This window comes from Hippopotamus amphibius, chromosome 5, assembly GCF_030028045.1.
Source record: "Hippopotamus amphibius kiboko isolate mHipAmp2 chromosome 5, mHipAmp2.hap2, whole genome shotgun sequence".
Taxonomy (NCBI): domain Eukaryota; kingdom Metazoa; phylum Chordata; class Mammalia; order Artiodactyla; family Hippopotamidae; genus Hippopotamus; species Hippopotamus amphibius.
The window spans coordinates 158,310,980-158,338,595 of NC_080190.1; the positions used below are offsets into that span (position 1 = coordinate 158,310,980).

At 35.5% G+C, this 27,616-nt stretch overlaps 1 protein-coding gene across 2 annotated transcripts in view; it reads right to left on the reverse strand.

The window, feature by feature from the left end:
• Window positions 1–27,616, reverse strand: part of ATAD2 (ATPase family AAA domain containing 2) — a 62,508-nt gene that overhangs the window by 23,951 nt on the left and 10,941 nt on the right. Inside the window, exons 2-13 of one of the 2 annotated variants that reach the window (XM_057734191.1) lie at window positions 27,228–27,376; window positions 22,071–22,120; window positions 20,413–20,578; window positions 19,987–20,089; window positions 19,645–19,732; window positions 18,383–18,535; window positions 17,650–17,767; window positions 11,948–12,055; window positions 9,240–9,348; window positions 8,881–8,996; window positions 2,518–2,692; window positions 1,564–1,652 (exon numbers count right to left, since the gene is read on the reverse strand). In XM_057734191.1, coding sequence (XP_057590174.1) covers window positions 1,564–1,652; window positions 2,518–2,692; window positions 8,881–8,996; window positions 9,240–9,348; window positions 11,948–12,055; window positions 17,650–17,767; window positions 18,383–18,535; window positions 19,645–19,732; window positions 19,987–20,089; window positions 20,413–20,578; window positions 22,071–22,120; window positions 27,228–27,376 — 1,424 coding nt within the window. The remainder of the gene's footprint in view (window positions 1–1,563; window positions 1,653–2,517; window positions 2,693–8,880; window positions 8,997–9,239; window positions 9,349–11,947; window positions 12,056–17,649; window positions 17,768–18,382; window positions 18,536–19,644; window positions 19,733–19,986; window positions 20,090–20,412; window positions 20,579–22,070; window positions 22,121–27,227; window positions 27,377–27,616) is intronic. The other variant, XM_057734192.1, reaches the window with a different exon arrangement.

Sequence of the window (27,616 nt, forward strand, 5' to 3'; positions counted from 1 at the left end):
ACTTGTACACTAAATTTCTCTTAAAAATACATATTTGAAATGCTAAGTGCTTGCTGAAATTATTCTATATTTGTTGTCTAAAATTTCTCCAATTGCTTTTAGAACTGTTCCAAAATACAGTTACATAAATTACTTGATTGCAAAATGATGGCAGTACTGTTATATTTCTCCCTATTAACACAATGAATGCAGTATGGCTGATAATGAAATATGTCATATATAAAAAGTGTGTATGATTATTGGTAGGGTATGTGCACACACAACTGTTTTTATCATATAGGAGCGAACATTTTAATTTACCCAGAGCAACAAATAAAATTTTTTATAGTATCAAGTCAAAGAATGGGGCCAGGATATAGTAAATATTGCTAGGTGTTAGAAAAGCCAAAACCTACCTATCACTCATATTTTTATGTCTTGTTCCTCTTTTACATTATCTACAATAAAAAACAATACTGGTGGAACTTCTCTGGTGGCACAGTGGTTAAGAATCCGTCTACCAATGCAGGGGACATGGGTTTGATCCCTGCTCCAGGAAGATCCTACATGCCATGGAGCAACTAAGCCCGTGCACCACAACAACTGAGCCTGTGCTCTAGAGCCCACTGACCCCAACTACTGAGCCCACATGCTGCAACTACTGAAGCTGTTGCACCTAGAGCCTGTGTTCCACAACAAGAGAAGCCACCACAATGAGAAGCCCGCACACTGCAACCAAGAGTAGCCCCCACTTGCCGCAACTGGAGAAAGCCTGTGTGCAGCAGTGAAGACCCAACTCAGCCAAAAACAAACAAACAAACAAATTATGAAAAGTTTAAAAATTTTTTCCTAAAACAAACAAGAAAACAAACCAAAAAACCCCAATACTGGCAAAATGAAGGCATGCAAACATTTGCTTTTGGGTATCCCAAATGAATTAAGAAGTGATATTTAAAAAGAAGCTCTGAAAAACTGAAGATGAACTAGGACTAAAGTAATTTAAAGTTGAGGCAGTGGCAGTAATGAAAACTGCTCCCTTGGGTAAGCAGTTATCACAGGGGAGATGCAATTTTCCCATTCTGAAAATGAGGAAGTTGGGCTAATATTAGAAAAAAAAAAAGCATCTGAATTAGTTGGCAACATCTAAAAGATACTTAACACAAAAATTTGAATATAAAATTTAAGAAACAGAAAATTTTTTTCCAAGTCTGAGTTAACTTCTGCACTTCAACAGGCTAGAGCTAAAAACAACGGGCTATGCTCTTATGATTGGACACAGCCAACATTTCCCAACCCACTCTCATCACTGGCCTGCTTCACTCATTTTATTTGCCTTACCTCACTGGCCAGTGGGCATTTAAGTCTGTATCACAAGTCAAATCTATAACCAATACTGTGCTTGAGAACACCCTACCATTTAGATAGAACAGGTTCACTTTTTTCTTTGTACTATACATTGGTTGCTACTGCCAAACAACTGGTTTATAAAATTTCTTTCACCATTTAACATTCTATCCCTCATGCAACATCAACACTGCTCAGAATATAGGAAAAAAGGCAGAAATACCATCAACCAAGTTTTACCTGTGAATTTGATCTTGCCTGCTTGATCGTACTGGAGCCAAGCCATCAATTTCATCAAAGAAAATAATTGATGGGCGCATCTGATAGGCCTAGAAAGCAGGTCCAGTGATTGCATGTTATGGAAAACTTCAAATATGCAGCCTTAATATAAACCATTTTAATCCATTTTCATTCCTACTTGCTTGTAAGAAGTTTTTAAAAATCTAAATGTAAATTCAAGAACTATGTTTTAAGGATTCTAGCTAAATTACAACAGCATACAGTTTAAGTTTATTCACATTTTCAGCTGGAAATATTAAAAATACATACTCCACTGGTTATATCCCTTAGATTTCATATATCTATAATTATTGGGAAACAAAAAACACCTATTGAAGACCAACTGTCAAAACAAGACAAAGAACAGAAGACATGACAGCCTTCCTCCGTGTCAGGGTGAAAAAAACATTTAACAAGATGCCATAGTTTAAAATCTATTTCAGTAAAGTTAAAATAAAAAACCTCAGTGAATTCTACAAAGAGATGTAAAAGCATTTGCAGCAATATGCCTCAGTAGATAAGAATGTATTATTATCTCACAACTTACTGTCAATACAATTGGGATATGAAACTGAAAGCCACTCTAGGGCAGAGCTAACCTTCAGCTCGCATACTCAAACATAACTCACTCCTGTTGTCTCTTTAAGTATGAGACTACCACTCGGTCTCTAGACATGAGACCTAAGACTCGAAACAACTTTGACCCAATTATTCTTTCACCTTTTTACTATAAAGCTATTCATAATATGTTGGTGTAATCACAACATACAAATGAAAATAATCTAGAAAGATTATATATTTGGTATAATTATGAGTTTATTTCTATGAAAAGTGATTAAATGCAAGGTTTATCCAATCCTTACATACTTAATCTGTACTGATTACAGATCTATAAGGTAAATTTTAATATCATACCTGATCAAATAGCAACCGCAGCTGTCTTTCAGATTCTCCTACCCACTTACTCAGACAATCAGCACCTTTCCTCATGAAAAATGCTACTCTTTTATCCCCTTGACTGCACTCATTGGCAAGTGCTCTAGCAACCAGAGTTTTTCCAGTTCCAGGTGGACCGTAAAACAAACAACCTCTGTAAAAAAATATTATTTTAGTACTACATTAAAAAATAGACTAAACAAAATTAGAAACCAATTTCATGAATACACTTAATGAATAACAAAGTAAATATGACAACTTAAATATCATTTCAATTCACAAAGCACAACTTAAAAGCCTGGGAATTAATATTCATACTACAAAATTAATATTGAAACTACATAAACCCTGTATGTGAGACACATTCTCTCGTATTCGTTCATCACGCTCATCCTATTATCTTACCCTGCTTAAAAGTTATGAGTGAAGAGACTTGACAGTTTACTTTTATAACATATCAGGGGAAAGAATAGCAGATTTCATGTATAATCTTTGGTCTGAATACTAGTAACACAACAGCAAAAGTTTTGCAAGCAAATGGTGGGAATGAATATGAAAGAAAGTAAGATAAAAGAGAGAACTTGAAGCAGTGGCTGGGTGACAGAGACTAGGACAACACAATGAATTCAAAATAATTTTTGGTGACATCACTGCACTGTCATTGGGTAATGTACAGCTTTTTCACATATTTCCAAAGTTATTCATTATTCTGAGAAAATGGGTTACACTCATAATCTTAGTAGAAATGATCATCAAATAACTGCTCTTGAAAAATTAAGGAAGATACCAGAAAAACAGAAATGACAAAATAAGAATGGCAAAACAAAACAAAATAAAACAAAAAACACCAAAAAAACACACAAGTGATGGATAAAATCTACTCAAAGTCAAAAATAAAATATAAAAGAAAAATAAGGGAATTCCCTGGTGGTCCAGTGGTTACGACCTGGCACTTTCACTGCTGGGGCCTAGGTTCAATCCCTGGTCAGAGAACTAGTATCCCACAAGCCACACAGGGCACAAGCAAAAGAGAAAGAAAAATAATAAGAAACGAACATAATCAAATGCAGATAGGAAAAAAAACAAAGCAATTGTTAAGAAAACAATCAGGCAAATAAGTGGAATAAACAAGTGATTTCAATGTACAAAGCCAAGACAGAAACAGATTTTTAAAAAATATATCTCGATGTAGAAGCGGGCAGAGCTAGCACTGTGCTGCTCCAGGAGAGAAAATACAGATCAACAGGTAAGAGTAAGGCAGGCAACATACAGAAGTGTTTCCTAACCATCAGAGTTTGCAAAGATACCGGCTGCCTTACAGAGCTATGGATGTGAATAATTAGAGTGTGGATGATTACATAGTCAAGAATACTGCACATTTGATTTTTTTATATTAAAGCTAAAAAGTACCTAAAAGGTCCCTTACACACTAATTAATATATTTTATTACCACAAAAGAAATGAAAATTTAATATCACTGAGCTTTCATTAAATTTCCTAACTTCAAAAGCCAAGTATAATACATTCACAGTGGAATCTCTAATTACTCTTAGGATCTAAAAGAAAAGTGATCTTACATTCCAAGAAGACTGCACAAATTACATTCAATAAAAAATAACAGATCAATTAAAAAAAAATATATCTCTTCAGCTAATAATCTTGTTTGTGAGACTGTATCTTTAAGAAAAAAATCAGTGATTCCCATAAAGAGGAAGCAGTGAGATGTTCATGATATTGACATCTGTGATAATGAAAACAGGAGAAAACAAAATAGCCAGAAATAGCAGAATCAATTAAATAAAATGTGACACATCCACAAAAAGGAATATTATTCAGCCATTAAAATGGAAAGAGAACATACCGTATGAAAATAGTTTAACGTAATCATATATTGATTTTTTTATGAGCAGAAATGTAAGGAAGGGAAAATGAAAAGAAAAAAATGGAAGAAATTTGTTGTTTCTTTAATTTTTTTACTTTAATTTTTAAAATTGAAGTACAGGGGCTTCCTAGGTGGCGCAGTGGTTAAGAATCCACCTGCCAATGCAGGGGACATAGGTTCGATCCCTGCTCCAGGAAGATCCCACATGCCACGGAGCAACTAAGCCTGTGCGCTACAACAACAACAACAACAAAAATTGAAGTATAGCTGATACATAATATTAACTAAATTACAGGTGTACAATATAGTGGTTCTCAATCTTTAAAGGTTATATTCCATTTACAGTTATTATAAAATATATGCTCTATTCCCCATGTTGTACAATATATCCTTATATTTTATACCTAATAGTTCGTACCTCTTAATCCCCTATGCCTATACTGCCCCTCCCCAGTTCCCTCTCCCCACTGGTAACCATTAGTTTGTTCTCCATATCTGTGAGTCTGCTTCTTTTTTCTTATATTCACTAGTTTATTGTATTTTTAGATTCCACATATAAGTGATATCATATAGTATTTGCCTCTCTCTGCCTGACTTATTTCACTCAGCATAATGCCCTCCAAGTCCATCCATGTTGCTACAAATGGCAAAATTTCATTCTTTTTCTACGGCTGAGTAGTATTCCATTGTGTATATATACACCACATCTTCTTTATCCATTCATCTGTTGATGGACACTTAGGTTACTTCCATATCTTGGCTACTGCAAATAATGCTGCTATGAACATTGGGTTGCACATGTCTTTTTGAATTAATGTGCTTGTTTTTTTCAGATATATACCCATGAGTGGAATTACTGGGGCATAATGATGGTAGTTCTATTTTTCATTTGAGAAACATCCATACTGTTTTCCACAGTGGCTGTGCCAATTTACGCTCCCACCAACACTGTATGAAGGTTCCCTTTTCTCCACATCCTCACCAACATTTGTTATTTGTGTTCTTTTTGATAATAGCCATTCTGATAAGTGTGAGGTAATATCTCATTGTGGTTCTGATTTGCAGTTCCCTGACGATTAGTGATGCTGAGCACCTTTTCATGTGCCTGTTGGCCATCTGCATACCCCCTTTGGAAAAATGTCTATTCAGTTTTTCTGCCCATTTTTTAATCAGGTTGTTTGTTGTTTTGATGTTGAGCTGTATAAGCTGTTTATATATGTTGGATATTTACCCCTTATCAGTCATATCAACTGCAAATATTTTCTCCCATATGTTGTCTTTTTTTTTGGCAATGGTTTCCTTTGCTGTGCAAAAGCTTTTAATATAATTAGGTCTCATTTGCTTTTGTTTTTATTTCCTTTTTTTAGGAGACAGATCCAAAAAAATATTGCTATGACTTATGTCAAAGAGTGTTCTGCCTATGTTTTCCTCTAGGAGTTTTATGGTTTTTGGTCTTACATTTATGTCTTTAGTCTATTTTGAGTTTATTTTTGTATATGATATTAGAGAATGTTCTAATTTGTTGTTTCTTTTAAAATTCATTAGATCACTTTTTTTTTTTTTGGCCACAAGCCACAGCTTGTGGGATCTTAGCTCTCCAACCAGGGATTGAACCCGGGCCCTGGGCACTGAGAGCTCAGAGTCCTAACCACAGGACTGCCAGGGAATTCCTTAAAATTCATTAAATCTCTTTAACTAGGTACTTTCAACACCTCCTGTAAGAAGTAAATTCTATTATTTAATATTCATATCTTTTTGAGTTAGAAAAATTTTTTTGAATTCACTAATGTTTAACTGTAATTGAATTTATGGTACATAACTTTTATAATGGAAAAGGGGGAAAAGCCTACTAATTTAAAAAAGTTTACTTAAATCAATGTTTCCATAGAGGGTGATTCAGGGAGAAAAAAGGAATCATTCAGGGTGATTCCTTTTCTTTACATAAGGAAAAGGAAATCAGGAGCTAGGGTTTAAAAATTGGTTGATAAGTAAGGTATAAAAACTAGAAGAAAAAGGAAGAGGATAAAAAAGCACGGTGATATAAAAAGTTCAGGAGTGGACTTCCAGTTAAACATGACAGAATGACCACATGGTTTTATCTGTGCTCTCTCCATTAATTCTGCTAAAGTGCATAAAACAAAGTGAGCAACCAAAAGAGATGGATAGTACTTGAGACACCCCAACAAAATTTTGCAAGTCAGAATGCAGATGACATTAAAGACGTGAAAAAGCTAAAAATCTAAATTAAAGAAGCACGCAATAAGAAAGCTAATTTGCAAAACCCCTTTCACAATTTTGATGCAATTTATCTCAAGGCAGGAGTAAAAGGTGGGGGTGAAAACAGGATAGAGTAAAACATTATTAAAGAACAGTGAGACCACCCTGATCCCCTTTTTCCCTACCCTGTGCAGGCAACTTGCTTGGATGATTTACCTTCCAGCAGAGGACAAGATAAGCTACTGCAGGAATTAAGTGTAAAACTCCATACTTAATGGTAGAGACTCCTAACTACTGTGCTTGGGTCTACTGCTAAAATGCTGGCAGCCAGGCGTCAGACAGAAAACTGGAAGATTCATCTCTTGGCTGCGGGGAGGCGGGGGACCCTCCTAGATACAGAACTTTTGGTAAAAGAAACATCCCCACCAACTACCCTATGGAGAGCCCTAGAAGTTAAGCCTGACTAGTGAGCTTTTAAAAATATGCTTCACTCTTAAATATCAACAGAGAGCTAAAGATTACTAGAGACTTAAGGAAAGCCTCTAACATCAAGACAAACCAAAATCAGGGAAAAAAGGTAAGAAAAGCAGATTAACCTAGAAGGTCTAACACTAAACTGACATGAATTGATGAGAGAGGAAAAACTGGAGTGAAAAAATTATGAAAGAAGTAAACAACAACAAACTTTCCCAGAAATCAAAGTCACGTTTCCAGATCACAAAGGTACAGCACAACGAATGCGGGTGGGGAACATCAACAAGAGTGTGGGTTACATGACCATTCTCAAAAATAAAATAAATAAAAATAATCTCCCATGCAGTCTTTTCCTCAGGCTAGTCCAGAATGTGCTCTACCAAAACACAGCTATAAACCAGGAAGCTGGGAACCCAGCACTGTGAGAAACACAAAGGAAATCCCATGACGATAGTAATGGGGAAGTTCCAAGACTTAGTTGTGCTATAAGACTAAAAGCAACCAGTCTAGACGGAAGGAAGAGAACAAAGGTTCCAGAAAAATGTGCTTAGAAAAGTAAGGAGGAGCCAATAATTACTTGATATCTTTAACTGTACTGACAAGAGTTTTACAGCTCTAGTAACAATGACTCTGTGGGTGAAAGGATAAGTATATATAAAACTAATTATCAACCCCCTACCTCCCAGCCTTCAAAATGGCAAATATTAAAGTTGGTGGGGAGAGGAGAGCTGTAAAAGAGGAAATACAGTTATACTGTATATGGCTCAACTGCAAGAAATATTTATATACAGCAGTCATAAAGCAAACACTGAAAGTTGATTCAACAAGTTTACATGTGTATAAATAAACTATTGGAAGTACTGAGGAAACGCGCAAAATGTCTATGTGTGGAGAGTGGGGAAAGTAAAAGAGCCAAATAGTCACTGTTCATAGTTAGAAGTCTATATCTTATGTCTAAAATAGAAAAAATATAGAAGGGATTACTACTATTTTTTCTTTGTAAAACTTACAGTACTATTTCACTTTAAAAATTATGTACATATAATCAACTATACTTCAATATAAAGTAAAACAAAAATTTATTAAAAATTATGGGGACTTCCCTGGTGGCGCAGTGCTTAAGAATCCGCCTGCCAATGCAGGGGACACCGCTTTGATCCCTGGTTTGGGAAGATCCCACATGCCGCAGAGCAACTAAGCCTGTGTGCTACAACTACTGAGCCTGTGATCTAGAGCCTGCAAGCCACAATTACTGAGCCCTCATGCCACAACTACAGAAGCCTGTGCACTTAGAGCCTGTGCTGTGCAACAGGAGAAGCCACTGCAATGAGAAGCCTGCACACTGCAACGAAGAGGAGCCCCCACTTGCCGCAACTAGAGAAAGCCCAAGCACAGCAACGAGGACCCAACACAGCCAATAAATAAATAAATTTATTTTAAAAAATTATGTACATGTATTACTTTGATATAAATTTAAAACTAAATTACAAAACTGAAAGAAAAAACTAAAGCGTAGGCACGAGAGGAATTTTATTTACTAAATGTATAAAAAGCCATGGAAAATGATTTCTTTTTAAATGGAGCATTGATTTTGAAACCATTTTTCATGTTAAACATTAAGAAAGTAAAAATATAAGAAACACCCAGGACATTGCAGGGCAAGCATAACAAATTACTATAGACCTGAAAATTTTCAACAGAGAAGCATTATCTCTCTGGACATAGCAGAGCACTGATTTTGGCTAAAATAGAATGTGTAATTAAGTTACCTTGGAGGTTGAATCTTGAATTTTTCAAAGACTTCTGGATAAAGTAATGGAAACACCACCATCTCTTTTAGAGCTGAAATATGATTAGACAAACCACCAACACTATCAAATCGTACCTGGTAATAGAAGGGAAACATTGACATCCTTAAATGTGGAATCAAAATTAAAATCTTACTCCATTCCCAAACTATACCCAAGCCACACACAGTCAACTGAGTAACAGTATCTTAGTTGTGGCCTAAAGAATAAAAAAAGAAAGAAAAGCATCTATAAAGATTAAAATTTCTGATTAAAAAAAAGTGTTTTCTTTTTTAACTTTAAAATGAAACAAAAAACAACACATTTCAGACTGTACTCACTGAAGAATCTAGTTGCATTGGATCAACATCAGCAAGGCTTGCTCCAATTTTCATTCGATCTTTATAAATTCCTTTTAATTCATCTTTCCGAAAATTTAGTGGGAGGCACCTATTTTAAATAAGATTAAAAAAAAAAAAAACACCCAAACATTCATCAACCCACCTTCCTCCCCCAAATTCCACGTTAGAATATAGACATTTTTCTTAAGAATTAAAAAAATTCCAAATGGAGCCATCATGAGATTATATGTTTCAAGTTCCTCATTTTCTTTAGAGGTTGAGAACTTAAGTGTTAGAAATACTTACATCTGAAGCTTTATTATTAAAGATGTATAATCAAATGAAAACACCACTTTTCAAGATACCATAGCAACATAAAGTAATTCATGGTTGAGGATTCAGAAAGTGCCAATATACATTATAATGATCTGACCTACAGAGAGTTTACCACTTGCTGAACCCTGTTTTAGTTTAGGTGCTTTATATGTATAAATTCATTAAATCCTCACAATACTCTCATGAAGTAGGTATTATTATTTCCCCTATTTTAAAAGAAAACCATGACACAGAAAGGTTAATTGTAATGCCCAAGGTCACACAACTAGTAAGTGGCAAATCTAGGAGTCACATCCAAGCAACATGTCTCCAGATCTGCAACAACTCTGCTACTATACCTCTCGGAAAAATATTCATAGTCCGCCAGCCCCTGGATCCATATCAGTCCTTTCAAGCAAGAGTGAATCACTACTTTTCTAATTACTTTCAAAAACAGTTATAGTAGGTTACAAAAAAATGTACCTAGAAAAACCTGCTTGTTTTATAGATGGAAGAATGAAAACACGTTAAAAGTTAAAATACTTGTACCAGAATACCTAAGCAAAAAATGCCTGCTGCAATTGAACACAAGTAAAAGCACACCATGCTCACTCTAAGTGATAATTCTTGCTAGTCTCAAACTCCACAAGGAATTTATACTGCAAAGTCTAAGATGGAAAAGTTTTCAATTGTGACTTTGAAAAGGTGTTTCTTAGGGACTTCCCTTGTGGCGCAGTGGTTAAGAATCCACCTGCCAATGCATGAGACATGGGTTTGATCCCTGGCCTGGGAAAATCCCACATGCCATGGAGTAACTAAGTCCATGCGCCACAACTACTGAGAATGCAAGCCACAACTACTGAAGCCTGCATGCCTAGAGCCTGTGCTCCACAACAAGAGAAGCCACTGCAATGAGAAGCCTGTGCAACTCATCAAAGAATAGCCCTTGCTCATCACAACCAGAGAAAGCCCGAGCGCAGCAATCAAGACCCAACATTATTCTTAAATAATTTTTTAAATTAATTAACTAATTAATTTTTTTAAATGGCTGTGTTGGGTCTTCGTTGCTGCACACAGGCTTTCTCTAGTTGCAGTGAGTGGGGGCTACTATTCATTACGGTGCACAGGTTCCTCACTGTGGTGGTTTCTGTTGTTGCAGAGCATGGGCTCTAGTCATGTGGGCTTCAGTAGTTGCGGCACATGGGCTCAACAGTTGTGGCTCATGGGCTCTAGAGCACAGGCTGAGTAGTTGTGGTGCATGGGCTTAGTTGCTCTGTGGCATGTGGTATCTTCCTGGAGCAGGGATCGAACCCACGTCCCTTGTATTGGCAGGCGGATTCTTAACCACTGCGCCTCCTAGGAAGTCCCTTAAATAATTCTTAACAGAACTGCATATTCTAAAAACCATAGGATTAGATGCACATTTCTATGAAATGAAGGTGACGTATACAGCTTTTGAATGATCTAACTCATTGCTCTCCAACAGAAATGAAATGCAAGACAAAATGTAATTTAAAATTTTCTATTAACCACACTAAACAATGAAAAAGAGTAAAATTAATTTTAATAATGTATTTTATATATCCCAACATATCCAAAATATTATCATTTCATCATGCAAAATCAATATTTAAAAAATTGAGACATTTCACATTCTCTTTTTTTTGTACTAAGTCTCTGAAATCCAAGAATGCATTTTTTACAAACACTGATAGCATATCTTAATTCAGATGAGCTACATTTCAGGTCAATAGCCACATGTGGCTAGCAGCCACCATACTGAATGGGGCAGAGCTAACGTGATTAAAATACCATAGAACTTAGGATATAAGGAATGGTTGGTTTGCATTCCCCTTCAATTATTATGTTCCAATTGCTTTATCAAGCATTGTTTTCTACCCTAAAATTATATTATTAGAATCCAAGCATTGCATTTTTCATTTATCCATCCATGTCTGTAAAATGGGAATAATCCTTGCCCTATCTGCTTCTATAATTATTATGAAAATCAGATGAGTTGATTTAGTATAAATGAACTTATACTACTAGGAGTGGTGAAATGAGTTAACATTTCAATTTCCCTTAAGAGTTCTACAATAAGAATTTATTATCATTATAAACAGAAAAAAATATATTTTCAATGAAAAAAAAAGTTATTTCCTCAAGTCAGTGCTTACCAAGCACCATTTTGGTTTTACAAGAAAACATGTGCTCTGATCTGTTATTAGTTTCAACAGCAGATATTTCAAACAAGATGGCATTCTGGTTTATATGTTAGCCTGGCATATAATCTTTTAACTGAGCCAAGTTGCACCTATTCCCAAGTTATTCATCTTCCTTTCCACTTAAAAAAAATAAAGCTGGTAGTTTTAAAGGGATCAATATGCACTTACCTGTTGATAGCTCTATTACGACTCCTTTTTCTTCGCCTCTCAAAGTGTTGTTCATCTTCAGAAGAGGAAGATGAAGTAGAGTCACTACTGTGGATTGCATGCCTGCGCCTAAAGTAAAGAGGAAAACTGAAATCATGATGAAGGCAGAAGAAAAAGGGCATCTTATAGGGTGAAAACATCAGAACTGCCTAATAATCCAAAAATGTTTATTATAAAATTAATACATTTGCCGAATCAATGAAGTAAAGCTTTGCTGGTTGAAACTTTTGAAGGGAATAAAAGACTTGGATAACTGAAAAGGGAAAAAAAGATAGGAGGCTGTGGTAGAGCTGACAATCAAATCTTCATTAAGATAAAACATGGTCCAGGCAGAGTGACTTTTTAGTCTTAATATAAATCAGTTATCCTCAGAGAAAGGCAGGATAAAGAGGGTTCTAGAATCTTTGGGACTGTAATTTTAGAAAGTATTTTCAATATTATACTACACATAATTTACATTTGGAAGGGAATCACCTATTTTGAAATATCAAACAACCTTAAAAGGAGAACAAGACAATTTTTATGTAAACCACAGGGGATCAAGAAGGGTTAAAAAATGCTAAGAAACAAGTGAGAAATGAGATGGTTTTTTATCTATAGTATATCCTCAACTCTAAATTCACAACTGCTATTTAACAGTTGTGTAAATGTGGATGAGTTACTCAACCCATACAAGCCTCAATTTTCCCACTCACACGCACACAAACAAGATAAAAATAACCACAATCTTAGGCTGGTTGATAGTATCAAATAAGATGCTAAGTGTAGCAAATACTCAAAAAGTTTTAAAATCACTTCAACCTTTGGACAGCTGTAAAAGACCCACAGAATAAAAACAAATAATCTGACTGGGAAAACCTTTAATCATTCTATTGGCTCAGGGTCTAGAGCATTTCCTGAGTCAGAGTATAATCATGGTTAACTAGGTATGTCCAAAAATATAAAAGGTTCACAATCTATTATCTGCAAAATTGAGGTCCAGAATCTTGTACCTAAAAACACCTCTGAAAACAAGTTTTTCCCTTATTTACTCAGCAGCAAAACATGACCTGAAATGTCGTAAAAGGCAATTCATAATCTCTATTTGACCTGCTTACTATGATTATTCATATGTTTTGCTATAAAATTAATGTATCTGGACTTTCCTGGTGGTCCAATGATTAAGAACCCGCCTTCCAATGCAGGGGACACGGGTTCGATCCCTGGTCCAGGAAGATCCCACATGCCGCAGAGCAACCAAGCCCATGTGCCACAACTACTGAGCCTGTGCTCCAGAGCCCGAGAGCCACAACTACTGAAGCCCGTGCACCTAGAGCCCGTGCTCCCAACAAGGGAAGCCACCACAATGAGAAGCCTGCACACCACAACGAAGAGTAGCCCCCGCTTATCACACTAGAGAAAGCCCATGCGCAGCAACTAAGATCCAACACAGCCAAAAATTAATAAGTAATTTTTAAAAATCCCCAAATCTTTGTGGGAAAAATTACACTGTAGAAAGGTCATTTTTCGGTTAAAAAAAAAAAATCTAAACATATACCTACATTCACTTTTTTTTTTCCATCTTACTAAAAACTTTTGAAAAATTTGGCACAGACAGCCCTGGACCAGCACTTTGAACCTAATCAGAGTGTCTAGAGTTGCCAGTTCTAGTTCCTTGACAACCAGTATGGTGTACTTTGTAATACTGGAGAAGCAACTGTGCTGTTTATGTTACCTTCTTGTTTTTCTGTTTTTTTTAAAAATTAATTAATTATATTGGCTGTGTTGGGTCTTTTTTGATGTGCGCAGGCTTTCTTTTTAGTTGCGGTGAGTGGGGGCTACTCTCTGTTGTGGTGCACGGGCTCGCTGTGGCTTTCTCTTGTTGCGGAGCACTGGCTCTAGGCGCGTGGGCTTCAGCAGTTGCAGCACATGGGCTCAACAGTTGTGGCTCATGGGCTCTAAAGCGCAGGCTCAATAGTTGTGGCGCATGGGCTTAGTTACTCCGCAGCATGTGGGATTTTCCTGGAGCAGGGCTCGAACCCGTGTCCTCTGCATTGGCAGGCGGATTCTTAACCACTGCGCCACCTAGGAAGCCCTACCTTCTTGTTTGAAAGGGGCTAGGCTTGTTCTGGAAACTGCAAACTGAAGCTAAAGAATAACCCTTAGATCACTAGAGGTTAGCAATCACAAGAAAGAAAGAAAATCCTACTTAAAGGCAGGCATTTTTGAAGCTCTGCTTTGTAAGTATGCCAAAGACCCTTCCAAGATCCTACATTGTGGCTGCAAGTTTCACTAAGAGTAATGTTCAAACAATTCTTTGGATGTGTGCTTTGTTCCCTTGCCTAAGTAGAAAATAAAGTATAAACAGAAGCTGGTCTCTTCAAGAAAAAGTAAAAAGGCTAACAAGCAAAATGGCTACCATTAAAGTTGTTAGAAGGAATGAGATGTTAACTCCACCTTGGTGAAGAAAATTGGGGGAAAAAGAAAAGGTTTAAAGGGCTACATTCAAAAGATCAGGTAATAGCAACTGTTAGCAAACGTGCAGAGAAATTGGACCTCTATTACATTGCTTGTGGGAGTGTAAAGTGCAGCAGCCATTTTGGAAAAACAACCTGATAATTCCTGAAAACAATAAACATAGTTGGCATTTGATCCAGCAATTCCACTTTTAGGTATATACCGAAGAGAAATGAAAACATTTGTTCACACAAAAAGTTGTACATGAATTTTCATAATGGCATTACTCATAACCGTCAAAAAGCAAAAGCCACCCACCCAAATGTCCATCAACTAATAAAGAGATAAACAAAGTGTGGTATATTTATACAATGGAATCTTATTTGGCAATAAAAAGGAATGAAGTACTGATACAGTCTACAATGTGGATGAACCCTGAAAATGTTATACCAAGTGAAAGAAGCCAGTCACAAAAAATTCCACTTATGTGAAATATCCAGAATCTACAGGGACAGAAAGTAGATTAGTGGTAGCTTAGGGCTGGAGGGATTAGGGAGTGATAAAGAGTACAGGGTTACTTTTTTTTTTTTTTCTGCTACCTTGTGTGGCATATGGGATCTTAGTTCCCCGACCAGGGATCAAACCCATGCCCCCTGCACTGGGAGCACAGAATCTTAACCACTGAACCACCAGCAAAGTCCCCAGGGTTACTTTCTGAGGCAAGAAAAATGTTCTAAAATTGATTGTGGTGGGACTTCCTAGGTGGTGCAGTGGTTAAGAATCTGCCTGCCAGTGCAGGTGACACGGGTTCGAGCCCTGGTCCAGGAAGATCCCACATGCCGTGGAGCAACTAAGCCCATGTGCCACAACTATTGAGCCTGCACTCTAAAGCCCATGAACCACAACTACTGAGCCTGTGTGCCACAACTGCTGAAGTCCATGACCCTACAGCTTGTGCTCCACAGCAAGAGAAGCCACCGCAACGAGGAGCCCGAACACTACAACGGAAGAGTAGACCCCACTCGCCGCAACTAGAGAAAGCCCATATGCAGCAATGAAGACTCAATGAAGCCAATAAATAAATTAATAAATTTAAAAAATAAAATAAAAAATAAATAAAACTGATTGTGGTGACAGTTGCACAATTCAGTGAATATAATAAAAAAACCACTGAATTGTACACTTTAAGTGGGTGAATTCTTTGGTATGTGAATTATATTACAATAAAGTTGTTATCAAAAAGAAAAAGTTTAAAGGGAATTATCAAAACCAACACCAAGGTCATTAAGTCAAATAATGTGACCCAGGGGACAGCCTAAATCTCTTGGTTCATACTTTAAATGAGTCAGAATCCTCCACTAATCTAAGATCCAAGGGCAGGAATTGTGACTTTGTCATTTTTATATCCACAGTGCTTGTCACATAGTAGTACTCACACATTTGTTAAATAATAGGAGGTGGGAAAAATCCCATACCCCAGGAGCTATGCAGTAACGAGACACTCCTCATAGAAAAAGAGTATAGCCTGTGAACCAAAGATGGGAACTTAAGCAACAAAGTGGCAAAGAAATTCCTATCCATTGCAAGATACACGGTATAAGTGATTAAAGAGGTAGTCAATCAACAAGCATGTTACCTCCAGAAATATAAACCCATTAAATATGGGAGAAGAAATTAAATTTCAAAGTAACTGCCAGCCTCTCACTTCTGTGGGATCCAACATAGGCCTGTCTTATAAGTCAGGCAACCAAGACAGCTGCCCTGTGCCCTATGCTTGATGGTGACTCCAGGAAGCACTACACCTTACTCTCCTTTTCTGAAGATTATTAAATTTCACTATCAAAATATTGGTCTTTAACAATATTCCATGGGGCCTATGAAAAGTACTGACAGTGTGGCCTCCTTCTCTTCTTCTCTTTCTTTTCTTTTAAATATTTATTTGTTTAGGCTGCGCCAGGTCTTAGTTGTGGCACATAGGATCTTCATTGTGGCATGCAGACTTCTTAGTTGTGACATGCAAACTCTTTAGTCGTGGCATGCATGTGAGATCTAGTTCCCCTACCAGGTATCGAACTTTGGCCCCCTGTATTGGAAGTGTCGACTCTTAACCCACTGGACCACCAGGGAAGTCCCTGGCCTCCTTTCAAGCGCAATTTATCTTGGGTAGCCCCGACAGGTTGTCTTTCTGATCCTCTACCCTTCTGAGCTCTGGCTGTGTGAAAAGGGATGATGAAAGGAGAAAGCTAGAATGTACACACTTGTGACTTTGAGACTCTGAAAATGAAATTAGAAGACCCTGGGACACAAGTAGGAGTTCATCTTTTTCCTAGAAGAGAGGAATCTGTTAGTATCTACAGAGGTGTTGCCTTCCATGGCCAAAACATAATCAGGTATAGTCTGCTTCTATGAGGAGGCTTCTAAAAACTATTCGAATAGTTGAAGTCTCACAGGACTTCAGTCTTACTTCTGAGCAGATTAATAATGTTAGGAAAAAAGCACCATTCCCCACATCAATGTCATTTTTTTCTGCCTTTTTAGTCTTCACCCTATAAGTTTCTCATTCATGAACTACTGTAATATAGTATAACTACTATTACCCAGAAAATTCTAATGCATCAGAAAACCTTTTATCACTCAGGAGAATGAAGAAATAACAAGAATTACCTCTTTGGACTTAAGTAAAACCGACAGGCAACAAGAAACCCACAAATAATAAGAATATTCAAAGAAAATTATGTTTCCTATTATGTAAGAAAAACAAATGGGAAAAATAGATCCAAAAAACATGGTCAGAGTCATAAGAAGTCTAGAAGCTAAGTAACAGAATTTGTCATGGTAAGAAAATAGGTCTAGGATAGTAAGTGAAGACAAGACTAAACCTATACTGTAACAATGTGAAAATTAAATGAAACAGTCTATGTAAAATGCTTAACACCAAGCCAGGAATACAGTAAACACTGAAGCAAAGCTAGTTCTCTATTATTAGTGTGGAACAGTGGAATAAACTACCTTACCATGATAGTAGTTAACAATTCCTACTAGTGGAAGCAAAACCAAAAACTAGTCAGTGGTAGTGGGAATTAGAGCATTAAAGGCATAGAGCTAACTCTTCCAAATATACAATTTTAGAATTCTATCCTGATACACCCAACTCTAAGACTCTAGAATCCTACCTTAAGTAGCCACAATTATGTTGTCATAAATCAATCACTATTGCAGAACCAAACCTGTTTATTCGTTTACAATAAGGACTTCTTGGTCCCGCAGAAGATAATCGATATCTTGGTCTTGCAGGAGAAGCTGGGCCACTATAAAATATGTTGGGTTTTCTCTGATGACGAGGTTCTAAGAAAAAAAATTATATGTATGTAACATATAAATATGTATAAAGATAATTGTGCTCTTCATCTAAATACTTACAAAGGTGCTACCTTCCATGAAAATACTAGTACATACCTACTGTAGAATATTTTGCTGTTCATGTTTTAAATCATTTATGCCTACAAGGTTGCTGTTGAATATATACGTGTAGCACAGACAACAACCAACCAAAACACATGCTGGCCATAAATAACCATCATGATTATACTGATACATAATAGTTGATAATCAGCTTTGCATGTGTATATGCTCATAAGTACCAAGGTACAACTAACATAAATCAGAAGAGGTCCTATTTATACAAACTTATAAAATAAATTAAGTACAAAGCTGTGAAAGCTAAAATAATTAAAAACAGACATGGAATTTCAAAACAACCCAATTATCTGCTTTGGTCAAGGCTAACATTTAACTTTCTTTAGAAGAAATAACTTCGTGCACATCTTGGGGAAGTTATGGAAGACAACAGCCATGAGTATTCTGCAAAACGAAAACATGAAAAATAAGAATAACAGTGGAAAGGCAGTAAAGATAAAGGAAACCTAATTACATCTTCTCCTGGAAATAGACAGCACTTACTTTCCAACGGAGCCTGATAGTAAACAGTAGCTTTTCTCTGTCTAAGATAATATCGCTTCTGATTATCTTCTTCTCCATCCTCTTCATCTTCATCATCATCTTCATCTTCACCATCATCTTCATCTTCTTGGTCTTCACCCTCTTCAGATGACTCTACAATTAAGAAACATTAACTTTCAGGCTTCTCACCCAAATACTAACAATTTTTAACGTACGGGAATAGAAAAAGACCCTCCTTTTAAAATTTATTTACTTCAGGACTTCCCCTGTGGTGCAGTGGTTAAGAATCCGCCTGCCAGTGCAGGGGACACAGGTTTGAGCGCTGGTCTGGGAAGATCCCACATGCCCCAGAGCAACTAAGCCCATGTGCCACAATTACTGAGCCTACGCTCTAGAGCCCATTAGCCACAACTACTGAGCCCACGTACTGCAACTACTGAAGCCTGCGTACCTAGAGCCCATGCTCCACAACAAGAGAAGCCACCTCACTAAGAGGCCCACGCACCACAATGAAAGAGTAGCCCCCACTCGCTACAACTAGAAGAAGCCCACAAGCAGTAATGAAGACATAATGCAACCTAAATAAATATATAAGTAAATAAATAAAATTTAAAAAAATGTTTTTACTTCTATATTGTTCATAGAAAGAATCTGTAATTCTGCAACATTAAATGAAGATTTTTTAAAAAATGAAGTAAAAAACTATAGAACTAAAAACAACTAGAGGAAGGAAAAAAATAGCTTAAAGGCTACTGTCAGTAAGTACCAAACTAAAGTTTATAGTATTATTGCTAATTTCATTAATAGAGTGGACTTCTGGCTGTCATTGAGTTACATACAGTATAACTCAAATAATCTACTTAAGATAATGTAAAACACCCTCACCAAACATTTAAAACGTATTTCAGAAAACTGATTTTCACTCAAGAAAAGTTCTAAGAAACTGCAGCAATAAGTCCTAAACAGAATCGCAAAATTTAACTTTAATTAACTTTTAACTAAAACAGGTAGAGATATGCTGTCTGTAGATGTACTATACAAGCAAACCAGTTTTGTTTTTGAATTGTTTATCTCAAGTACTTTCCCAACGAAACATATCCTTTTTATCTCCCTGCCTTCCTTTTTCCTTTGAAGTTATGACCAACCCTTTAATTTATCACAAACTACCATAAATGTCATAGCTTCTGAATAAAAAGGCTATATCCTACTAAATAAAAAGTACTGAAATTCAAACCCAGAAGATAGAACAAGAGAAGACTAACCCACGCTGCCTTCTTGATTGTCAGTTGTTTCTTCATCAGTTCTTTGAATACCTTTTTGTTTTCCTCTTGTGTACATATTAAGATTCCCCTAAAAATATTTAAATAAAATCCATTAACGTTTAGTATGTTTATTTTAAAAAATTCAGTACGACCTTCCAGTATTACTTAAAATGAAGATATATTCAGCTATAAACTTTTAAAACTCCAGCAATAACTAGTGACTGATCAAACAAATGCTGAACAAAATGATGAATAACTTAACCAAAAAATGGATAGGTACCACAGAAAAAAGGTTAAACTGGAGATTATTAAATCATCCCCTTAATGGAAGAACATATTTACTTCTTCTGTTTCATTAAATACTCCCAAGTCTCCAAGTTCTCTCATTCGCTGTCTACGCATCTTCTTCATATCATCCATTTTTTGAAGTACAGCTTCAGCAGTGCTTTAAAAGAAATGACATAAATATAAGCTAAAATTGTAAAATAGTATATTTTCAAAAACTTAATTGTTCTTCCATTGTATTCTTTGAGTGCTGAGATTTTAAATATCTTTATAAGAAGCACTGATTTATGAGTGTAAAAATATTTGATATTCTTTATAAGAATTTAAATACACATACAGAATTATTACAAAGTCCTCTAATAATCACTCTCCTTTATACTTTACATAAACCGAATGCATTAAATATTCCTGCGAGTCAAAATTTAGTCCCCAACAAAAAGTTTTTGCCAGTTAATCATCTTGATCTAAATAATTTTTACTTACTTTGTTATAAGTTTGTCAAATAGTACAGACTGGTTCACACTACCATAACGACTTCTAATTCTACAACTTCGGCGAACTTCAACATCACCATTCTCTTCATGCAAGTGTTCTGTTTTTTGAACTATGTTTCTAGTCCTCAATGACCGAGTAACTGGAATCACTTTGTCTTCATAGACGTGTACAAAAAAGCAAACAGAAAGATGTGAAATAACAGCATTTACAAAATAATTCTAAAATGAACAACTGAATAGCTACACTTTCACATAAAATTTTCGTTACTTGAACTTACCCTTCTTAATAATACTAGAAAACAAAAAATAAAGTTACAACATACACCTACCATATATCCAGTCATACCACTCTCAAGAGAAAAGATATATAGATGTCTTCATATATATATATATATATATATATATACACACAATACAAAGATTTGTACACAATGTTCAAAGCAGTTCTGACAGCCCCCCAAATGGAAACAACCCAAATGTCCATCTAAAGATGAATAAACAAATTGTGGGAAACAACCTAAGTGTCCATCAATAGGTGAATGCATAAAGAAGATGTGGAATACACACACAATAGATTACTCAGCCATGAGAAAGGACATCCTGCCATTTGCAGTGGTATGGATGGACCTTGAAGGCATTATGCTAAGTGCAGTAAGTCAGAGAATAACAACTACTGAATGATATCACTTACATGTTCAATCTAGAAAAACCAAACTCTTAGAAACAGAGACTAGAATGATGGTTACAAAGTACTGGAGAGTGAGAGAAAGGGGGAGATTGTTAGTCAGAGTACAAATTTTCAGCCATAAAATGAGTAAGTTCTGGGACTCTAATGTATAGCAGAGTAGTTAAAATTAATAATACTGTATTGTATACTTGACAGCTGCTAGGAGAGTGGATCTTGAATGTTCTCAGCAGGAAAAAGAAATGCTGATTATGTGACATGATGCAGGTGTTCACTAAAGCCATGGTAGTAATCATTTTGCAGTTCGTAAGTATCAAATCAACATTCCTTGTACTCCTTAAATTAATACATTGTTATATGTCAATGCTATTAAAATAAAGTTAAGGAAAAAAATTGTGGTATATCCATATAACGGAATACTACTCAGCAATAAAAAGCAACAACATGGATGATACTCAAAGTAATTGTGCAGAGTGAAAGAAGCCAGACAAAAAAGAATGCATACCGTATAATTCCACTGATATAAATCTCTAGAAAATACAAACTACTCTATAGTGACAGCAAGCAGACTGGTGGCTGCCCAGGAATCTTGGGGCATGGAGGGCATGAAGAGGAGCTAGGGGAGCCAGGAGCAATTCCAAAGGGGCCTAAGGAAATTCTGGCCAGTAACAGTTATCTTTACTACCTTATTGTAGTGATTGTTTGACAGCAGGCACTTATACTAAGAACAACTGTACACTTTATTATTTTTTTAAATTTTATTTATTTATTTATTTATTATTTTGGGGGGGGTACACCAAGTTCAATCATCTGTTTTTATACACATATCCCCGTATTCCCTCCCTCCCTTGACTCCCCCAACTGTACACTTTATATATGGAGAGTTTATTGTATGTGCAACGCGCCTGTAAAAATATTAATTACATGTTTTAAAAATTTTACATGCCTTTAACATTACTTACCTTCTTTGCACTCATCTTTTTTTTTATTAGCCTGCTGTCTGGCCAACTGCCTATATGAAAAAAATACAGTAAATAATTCAAAATAATTGACACAATTTTAAATCCTATATTTCATAATACTGCAAACTAGGACCAAAAATTAAATCAGCTTGGAGGGTAAATACTTATAGCTACCTAAAAACCAGTGAAAAAATAGCTTGAGGTTATCTATGCTTATATATTATGTTATGGCTAAACAAAGGCTGAGAACCCTGTTGTGAAATTCAATGATATACAGTTGTCTCCCACTATCAGCAGGGGATTGGTACCAGGACTGCACCCCCCTACCCCATGGATACCAAAATCCAAGTTTGCGCAAGTCTCTTACATAAAATGGCATAGTATTTGCATATAACCTATGCCCATTCTCTTGTATACTTTAAATCATCTCTAGATTACTTATAATACCTAATACAATATAAATACTATGTAAACAGCTGTTGATGAGTGGTAAATTCAAATTTTGCTTTTTGGAACTTACTGGAATTTTGGGGGGGGGGGAGGATATTTTCGATCCACAGTTGGTTGAATCTGTACATGCAGAACCAGTGGATACAGAGGGCCAATTGTACGCATTAACTCTTAGCTAAACAGAATTAATCAGATCAAAGTATCTTACTTAAAACAAGAAATGAAATCCTTGGCCTAAGTATTTAGGTATAACTGAACTAATAAGCATTGAGTAAAAACAGGACAATGTGTTTTATACCACAGGGATATAGTGGTCCCACATTCTTGAGGACCTATAAACATGTCACAGAATTTAGCGACATGTTAATTTCCTTCTAAGAACATTTGCTGTCTACAATCTTTACATGACACGCATATCATTCACATGAAGAAACAGTCACATTTGTGAATCAGATATCCCACCCACAAACTGGTATACAAAATCTGTTAACTGCAAAGAACACCTTCCAAAGCTTAAAAAAAGTATCTTCCTCTCATCTTTTTCCCCAAATCCACTGAGCAACAAAGCAGTATTTCTTATTTTTAGAGACTCAATTTCCCATATTTGCATAAGCTACATCTATTAATCAACCTATGAATCAAGCAATATTTGCAAGTGGGCTGGTTATGCCCATGGACTTTCAAATGTGACACTTTAAAAACAAAACCATCTTACCCAGAAGAGCTAACTCGTGTCCTCATAACAATGTAAGTCATCATTGATTCCTTACCTCTTTTGGAACACAGGTAAGAACCAAGAACAAAATAAAAAAGCTTTCAGCAATCCATCTATAGATCAAGGACTAGTTTGTTCACAGACTTTTCTCATAGAGGACCGCCTCCCCCCACACCATGTAGGTCTATACTTTTATAACTCAGACCGCCTATTAGATGCTAGGTATACAAAGACTAAAGCAATGTTCTTTTGTTTTTTTGTTTTGTTTTTTTGCTTGAAGGGAAGAGGAGCACTTTTCCCCCTTGCAGGGGTTGCTATATTTTTTCTTAAACAGCTAGATAATAAATATTTTCAGCTTGTCAATTTCTGTCATAACTCCTTGCACAACTCTAACACTGAAGCAGGAATGCAGCCATAGATAGAATGAATGGGCATGACTGTGTTCCAATGAAACTATTTACGAAAACAGGTGCCTGGACTTTTGTCAATTCCTGTGAATCTGATGAAAGCTATGGATTTTTTTCTCCCTAGAAAACTGCATATATATAAATAACTTTAGACATTATTTCAGAGGCTTCATATGCCCCCTGAAAACCATGATTACTGGACCCTAGTTAAGAACTCCAGGACCAAACAAATACATATCCTGCCCCCAAGGCACAGTTACTAAAATCCTTCTATACTACCGTAACAGTCTTGGTCCCCTGGTCTTTGAGTTCCAAACAGATTGAAAACAAAGGGGTGGGGGATAAAAAAAAAAACACAGAAAGGAAGTAAGTAAAGAGATTACTGTAGTCAAACTGGCAACAGCAAAAAGGGTCACCATAAGAAATAGGAAAACTACATAAAGCAGAATTCAAAAATACTATTGTACAGAAAAATGGTACAGATCAACCGGTTTGCAAGACAGAAATAGAGACACAGACGTAGAGAACAAACATATGGACACCAACGGGGGAAAGCAGGGGTCGGAGTTGGAGTGGAAGGAATTTGGAGATTAGAACTGCCATATATACAGTACTTATAAGAAAAAAATATCAAATTGTACACTTCAAATATATACAGTTTATTGTATGTCAATTATATCTCAATAAAAGTTCTTTAAAAATTTTTTAAAAATTAAATAAAAAAAATACTATAGGCCACTTTATATGTCTTATACAAACAGATCTCGATGTTATCACTATAAAAAATTATAATCTTTGTAATAATGATCTGAATACAGGGAGCTTTTTTAAAGATAGGAATTCTTCTTTTAAGGATAGGAAGACATATAAATGGCCAGCCAATAAGCACATGAAAAAACCATTCAACATTATTAACCATCAAAGAAATGCAAATGAGAACTACGATGAGATACTTCATACCCACTAAAATGGCTAAAACCAAAAAGACGAACTATGGCAAGTGTTAGGGAGGATACAGACAAACTGGAATCCTCATACACTGCTGGTGGGAATGTAAAATGGTACAACTGTTTTGGACAACGTTAAAACAGTTACCATTTAACCCAACAATTCACTCCTAGGTATATACTCAAAAGAACCAAAACCCTATGTTCACACAAAAATTTGTACACCAGTGTTCATCAACTAATGAGTGGATAAACAAAATGTAATATATTCATATAACAGAATCGAATTCGGCAATAAAAAGAATGAAGTGCTGATAAACTACAATATAAATGAACCTTCAAAACATTATACCAAGTAAAAGAAGCCAGACACAAAAGCCCATATATCGTATGATTCCACTTGTATAAAAAATCCAGAATATGTAAATCCACAGAGATAGAAAGTAGATTTGTGGTTCTCAGGGGCTGGGGATGGGGGGATAATAGGTATGGGGCTACTTTTTGTGGTGATGAAAAAGTCCTAAAATTAGATAGTAGCAACTTGCACAATACTGTGAATATTCTAAAATCATTGAATTATACACTTTAAAGTCATGAATTTTATGGTATGTGAATTATATTTCAATAAGTTATTTTAAAATAATTAATATAAAGATAGGAATTCAATAAATTTTAGAAGGACTCTAATTTAAAAATACCAAGTTACTCATCTTTAAATCAGGATTAAAAAAGCACTTATTTTAATATATCCCTTTATTACCTAGCACAATGTTTTGCAAACCTGAGTAACACACAGAACCTTTTAAAAGACTTTGAGGATTTCCAATACTAAGTTTTTCATGATTATGTATAAGCCAAACTAGATATAAATTTAAGTTTTATACAAATGAAACTATAAAAACAATTACCAAAAAAAATACTAACAGGATAAACTGTAGGTTTTGCTGAAACAAATCAGCCATTTGCTGTGTGAATGTGGTTCAGACTACTATGGGTTTCTCTTGAGTTTGGCACGTTATGTATCATGTTTGTTGTGTATCAGGATGATTCAATTCATCCATTTCTCTTTATTTGAAGTGTTCCAAACCTTCATTTGAATGGCATGTCATGACCTCACATCACGTGGCTGTCTCTTGGAAGTAGATGCATCCTTTATGTACTAAGGCCAGACTCAGTTATTATCTCATGAACCTGGGATAACCAGAGCAGTACTACTTAGCGAAAACTATAAACATAAATGTAGGGCCTGAAATTATGGCTATTCTCTATAAGGTAGCAATTTAGATGACTCAGAATATTTTTTCTTCAGATCACGAAATAAATCTTAAAATTCTCATAGAGAATTCATGGACCCCACCAACCCCACCCCAAGAAGACTTCAAGTTTCAGAAATACTGGGGCAGCTTAAACTGTATTTCACTGATTCTAAAAACTGTATATTCCACCACCCCCCACCACCATTTTAACATTTCTGAAATTGGGATGTATCTTACAACTGATGGTAGATCATAGTTTAACTTTCAGTGTTTTTTTTTTTTCTTACTGTGTCAGAAAATAATGCTGTATTTTTCAATTGTTGCTACCTTGGATTCCATGAAATACAGCAGTACGTGTTCCATGAATAGTGGATTAAATAAGATGCAGATTTAAATACATATAATAAAATACCAAGTAAATAATTGAAAAAAATAACAGTAACAAAAAACAAAGTTAAAAGGGTACAACCTCACTTACCTGGAAAATCCGCTACACAAAATAAGAATCAAAATTCTATTTGAGAGTAAGAGGATTCTAGTTTTCTAAGTCATTGTGATTAAATTCTTTATGAGAAGAATTAATGTAAAAACAATTATTTTATCAAATTTTTTTATAATTGGCACTCCCCCTCAATTCATGCTAAGCCCATCAAAATGGGGAGAAAAATGAAGGTTCTGAGCTAATTAGAGTTAGATTTAAATTTGCCCTGGCCCAAATAAACCCAAGTTCCATGAAGTACATACTTCCTAATTCACTGAAACTAATTCTTTGAGTATTAAAATGTGATTCATGCCATCTACCTCAGGGTTCTTCAGAAACAAAATTTAAATATGTATAAAGCACCTAGTCCCACTGAACAAGTCAAAAAACAAAAACAAAAAACCCCAACCATGTTCTGCCTATATGAAGACGGCTTCAGAAGCGTACCAACAGAGATATTCGTAAATGACTTAGAATTGAGGAAAAACTTGATAGCAAGCAATCAAAATACTACTCTGAATAAAGGCTTTTTATAGACTATGAAGCAGAACCACATATCATAAGCAAGTTACAGTTATAAAGTCTCTTTAGATTACTCAAGTACCCAGAACTGATCCTGTAACAACCAACCTTGTCAGCTGCACTCACACATATCACAGATACTGCCTTTGAACAAGAAAATAAAAACAAACCTGGCTGAGTACAAATTAAATTTTTAATTCAATAACATCCATTTATTAAAAATAAATAACATTCATTTAGTGCAATTTCATTTCAAACAAATTACATTTTAAAACCTGGACTCTTGATAACCAGTAACAACACACTTAAAAATTAAATGCAAATCCTAAATTATTACTTTAAAACTACTTTGAATTAGCATTTAAACATCTTGTATTACCTTGTAAAATGCCTGCCATTAGCATGTTTCTCCGTTATTTCCATGTTCTTATCAAAACTAGAATCTGAAGAATTTTGTGCATTTTTTCTCAAGGACCTTAAAGTACGTGTCCGGTGGTAGGTTTCAACTTCCTTAACTGAAGACCTATCCTTTAAAAAAAATTAAGAAAGCCATTTAAGTTTTCCTTTGGGCAAATCCCCAAGTTAAACTCCTAAGATTTCTCTCTGATTAAAAGTTTGTAACAACTGCTTTTGGTGCAATATCACTTTTGCATCTCCCCAAGAAACTAAAGCTGTTAATATCTAGAATAATCATTTTATAATAAACAAATATGAGCAATGTCTATGAGGTGGCTAATATAAGATTTATTAATAATTTATAGTTCTATT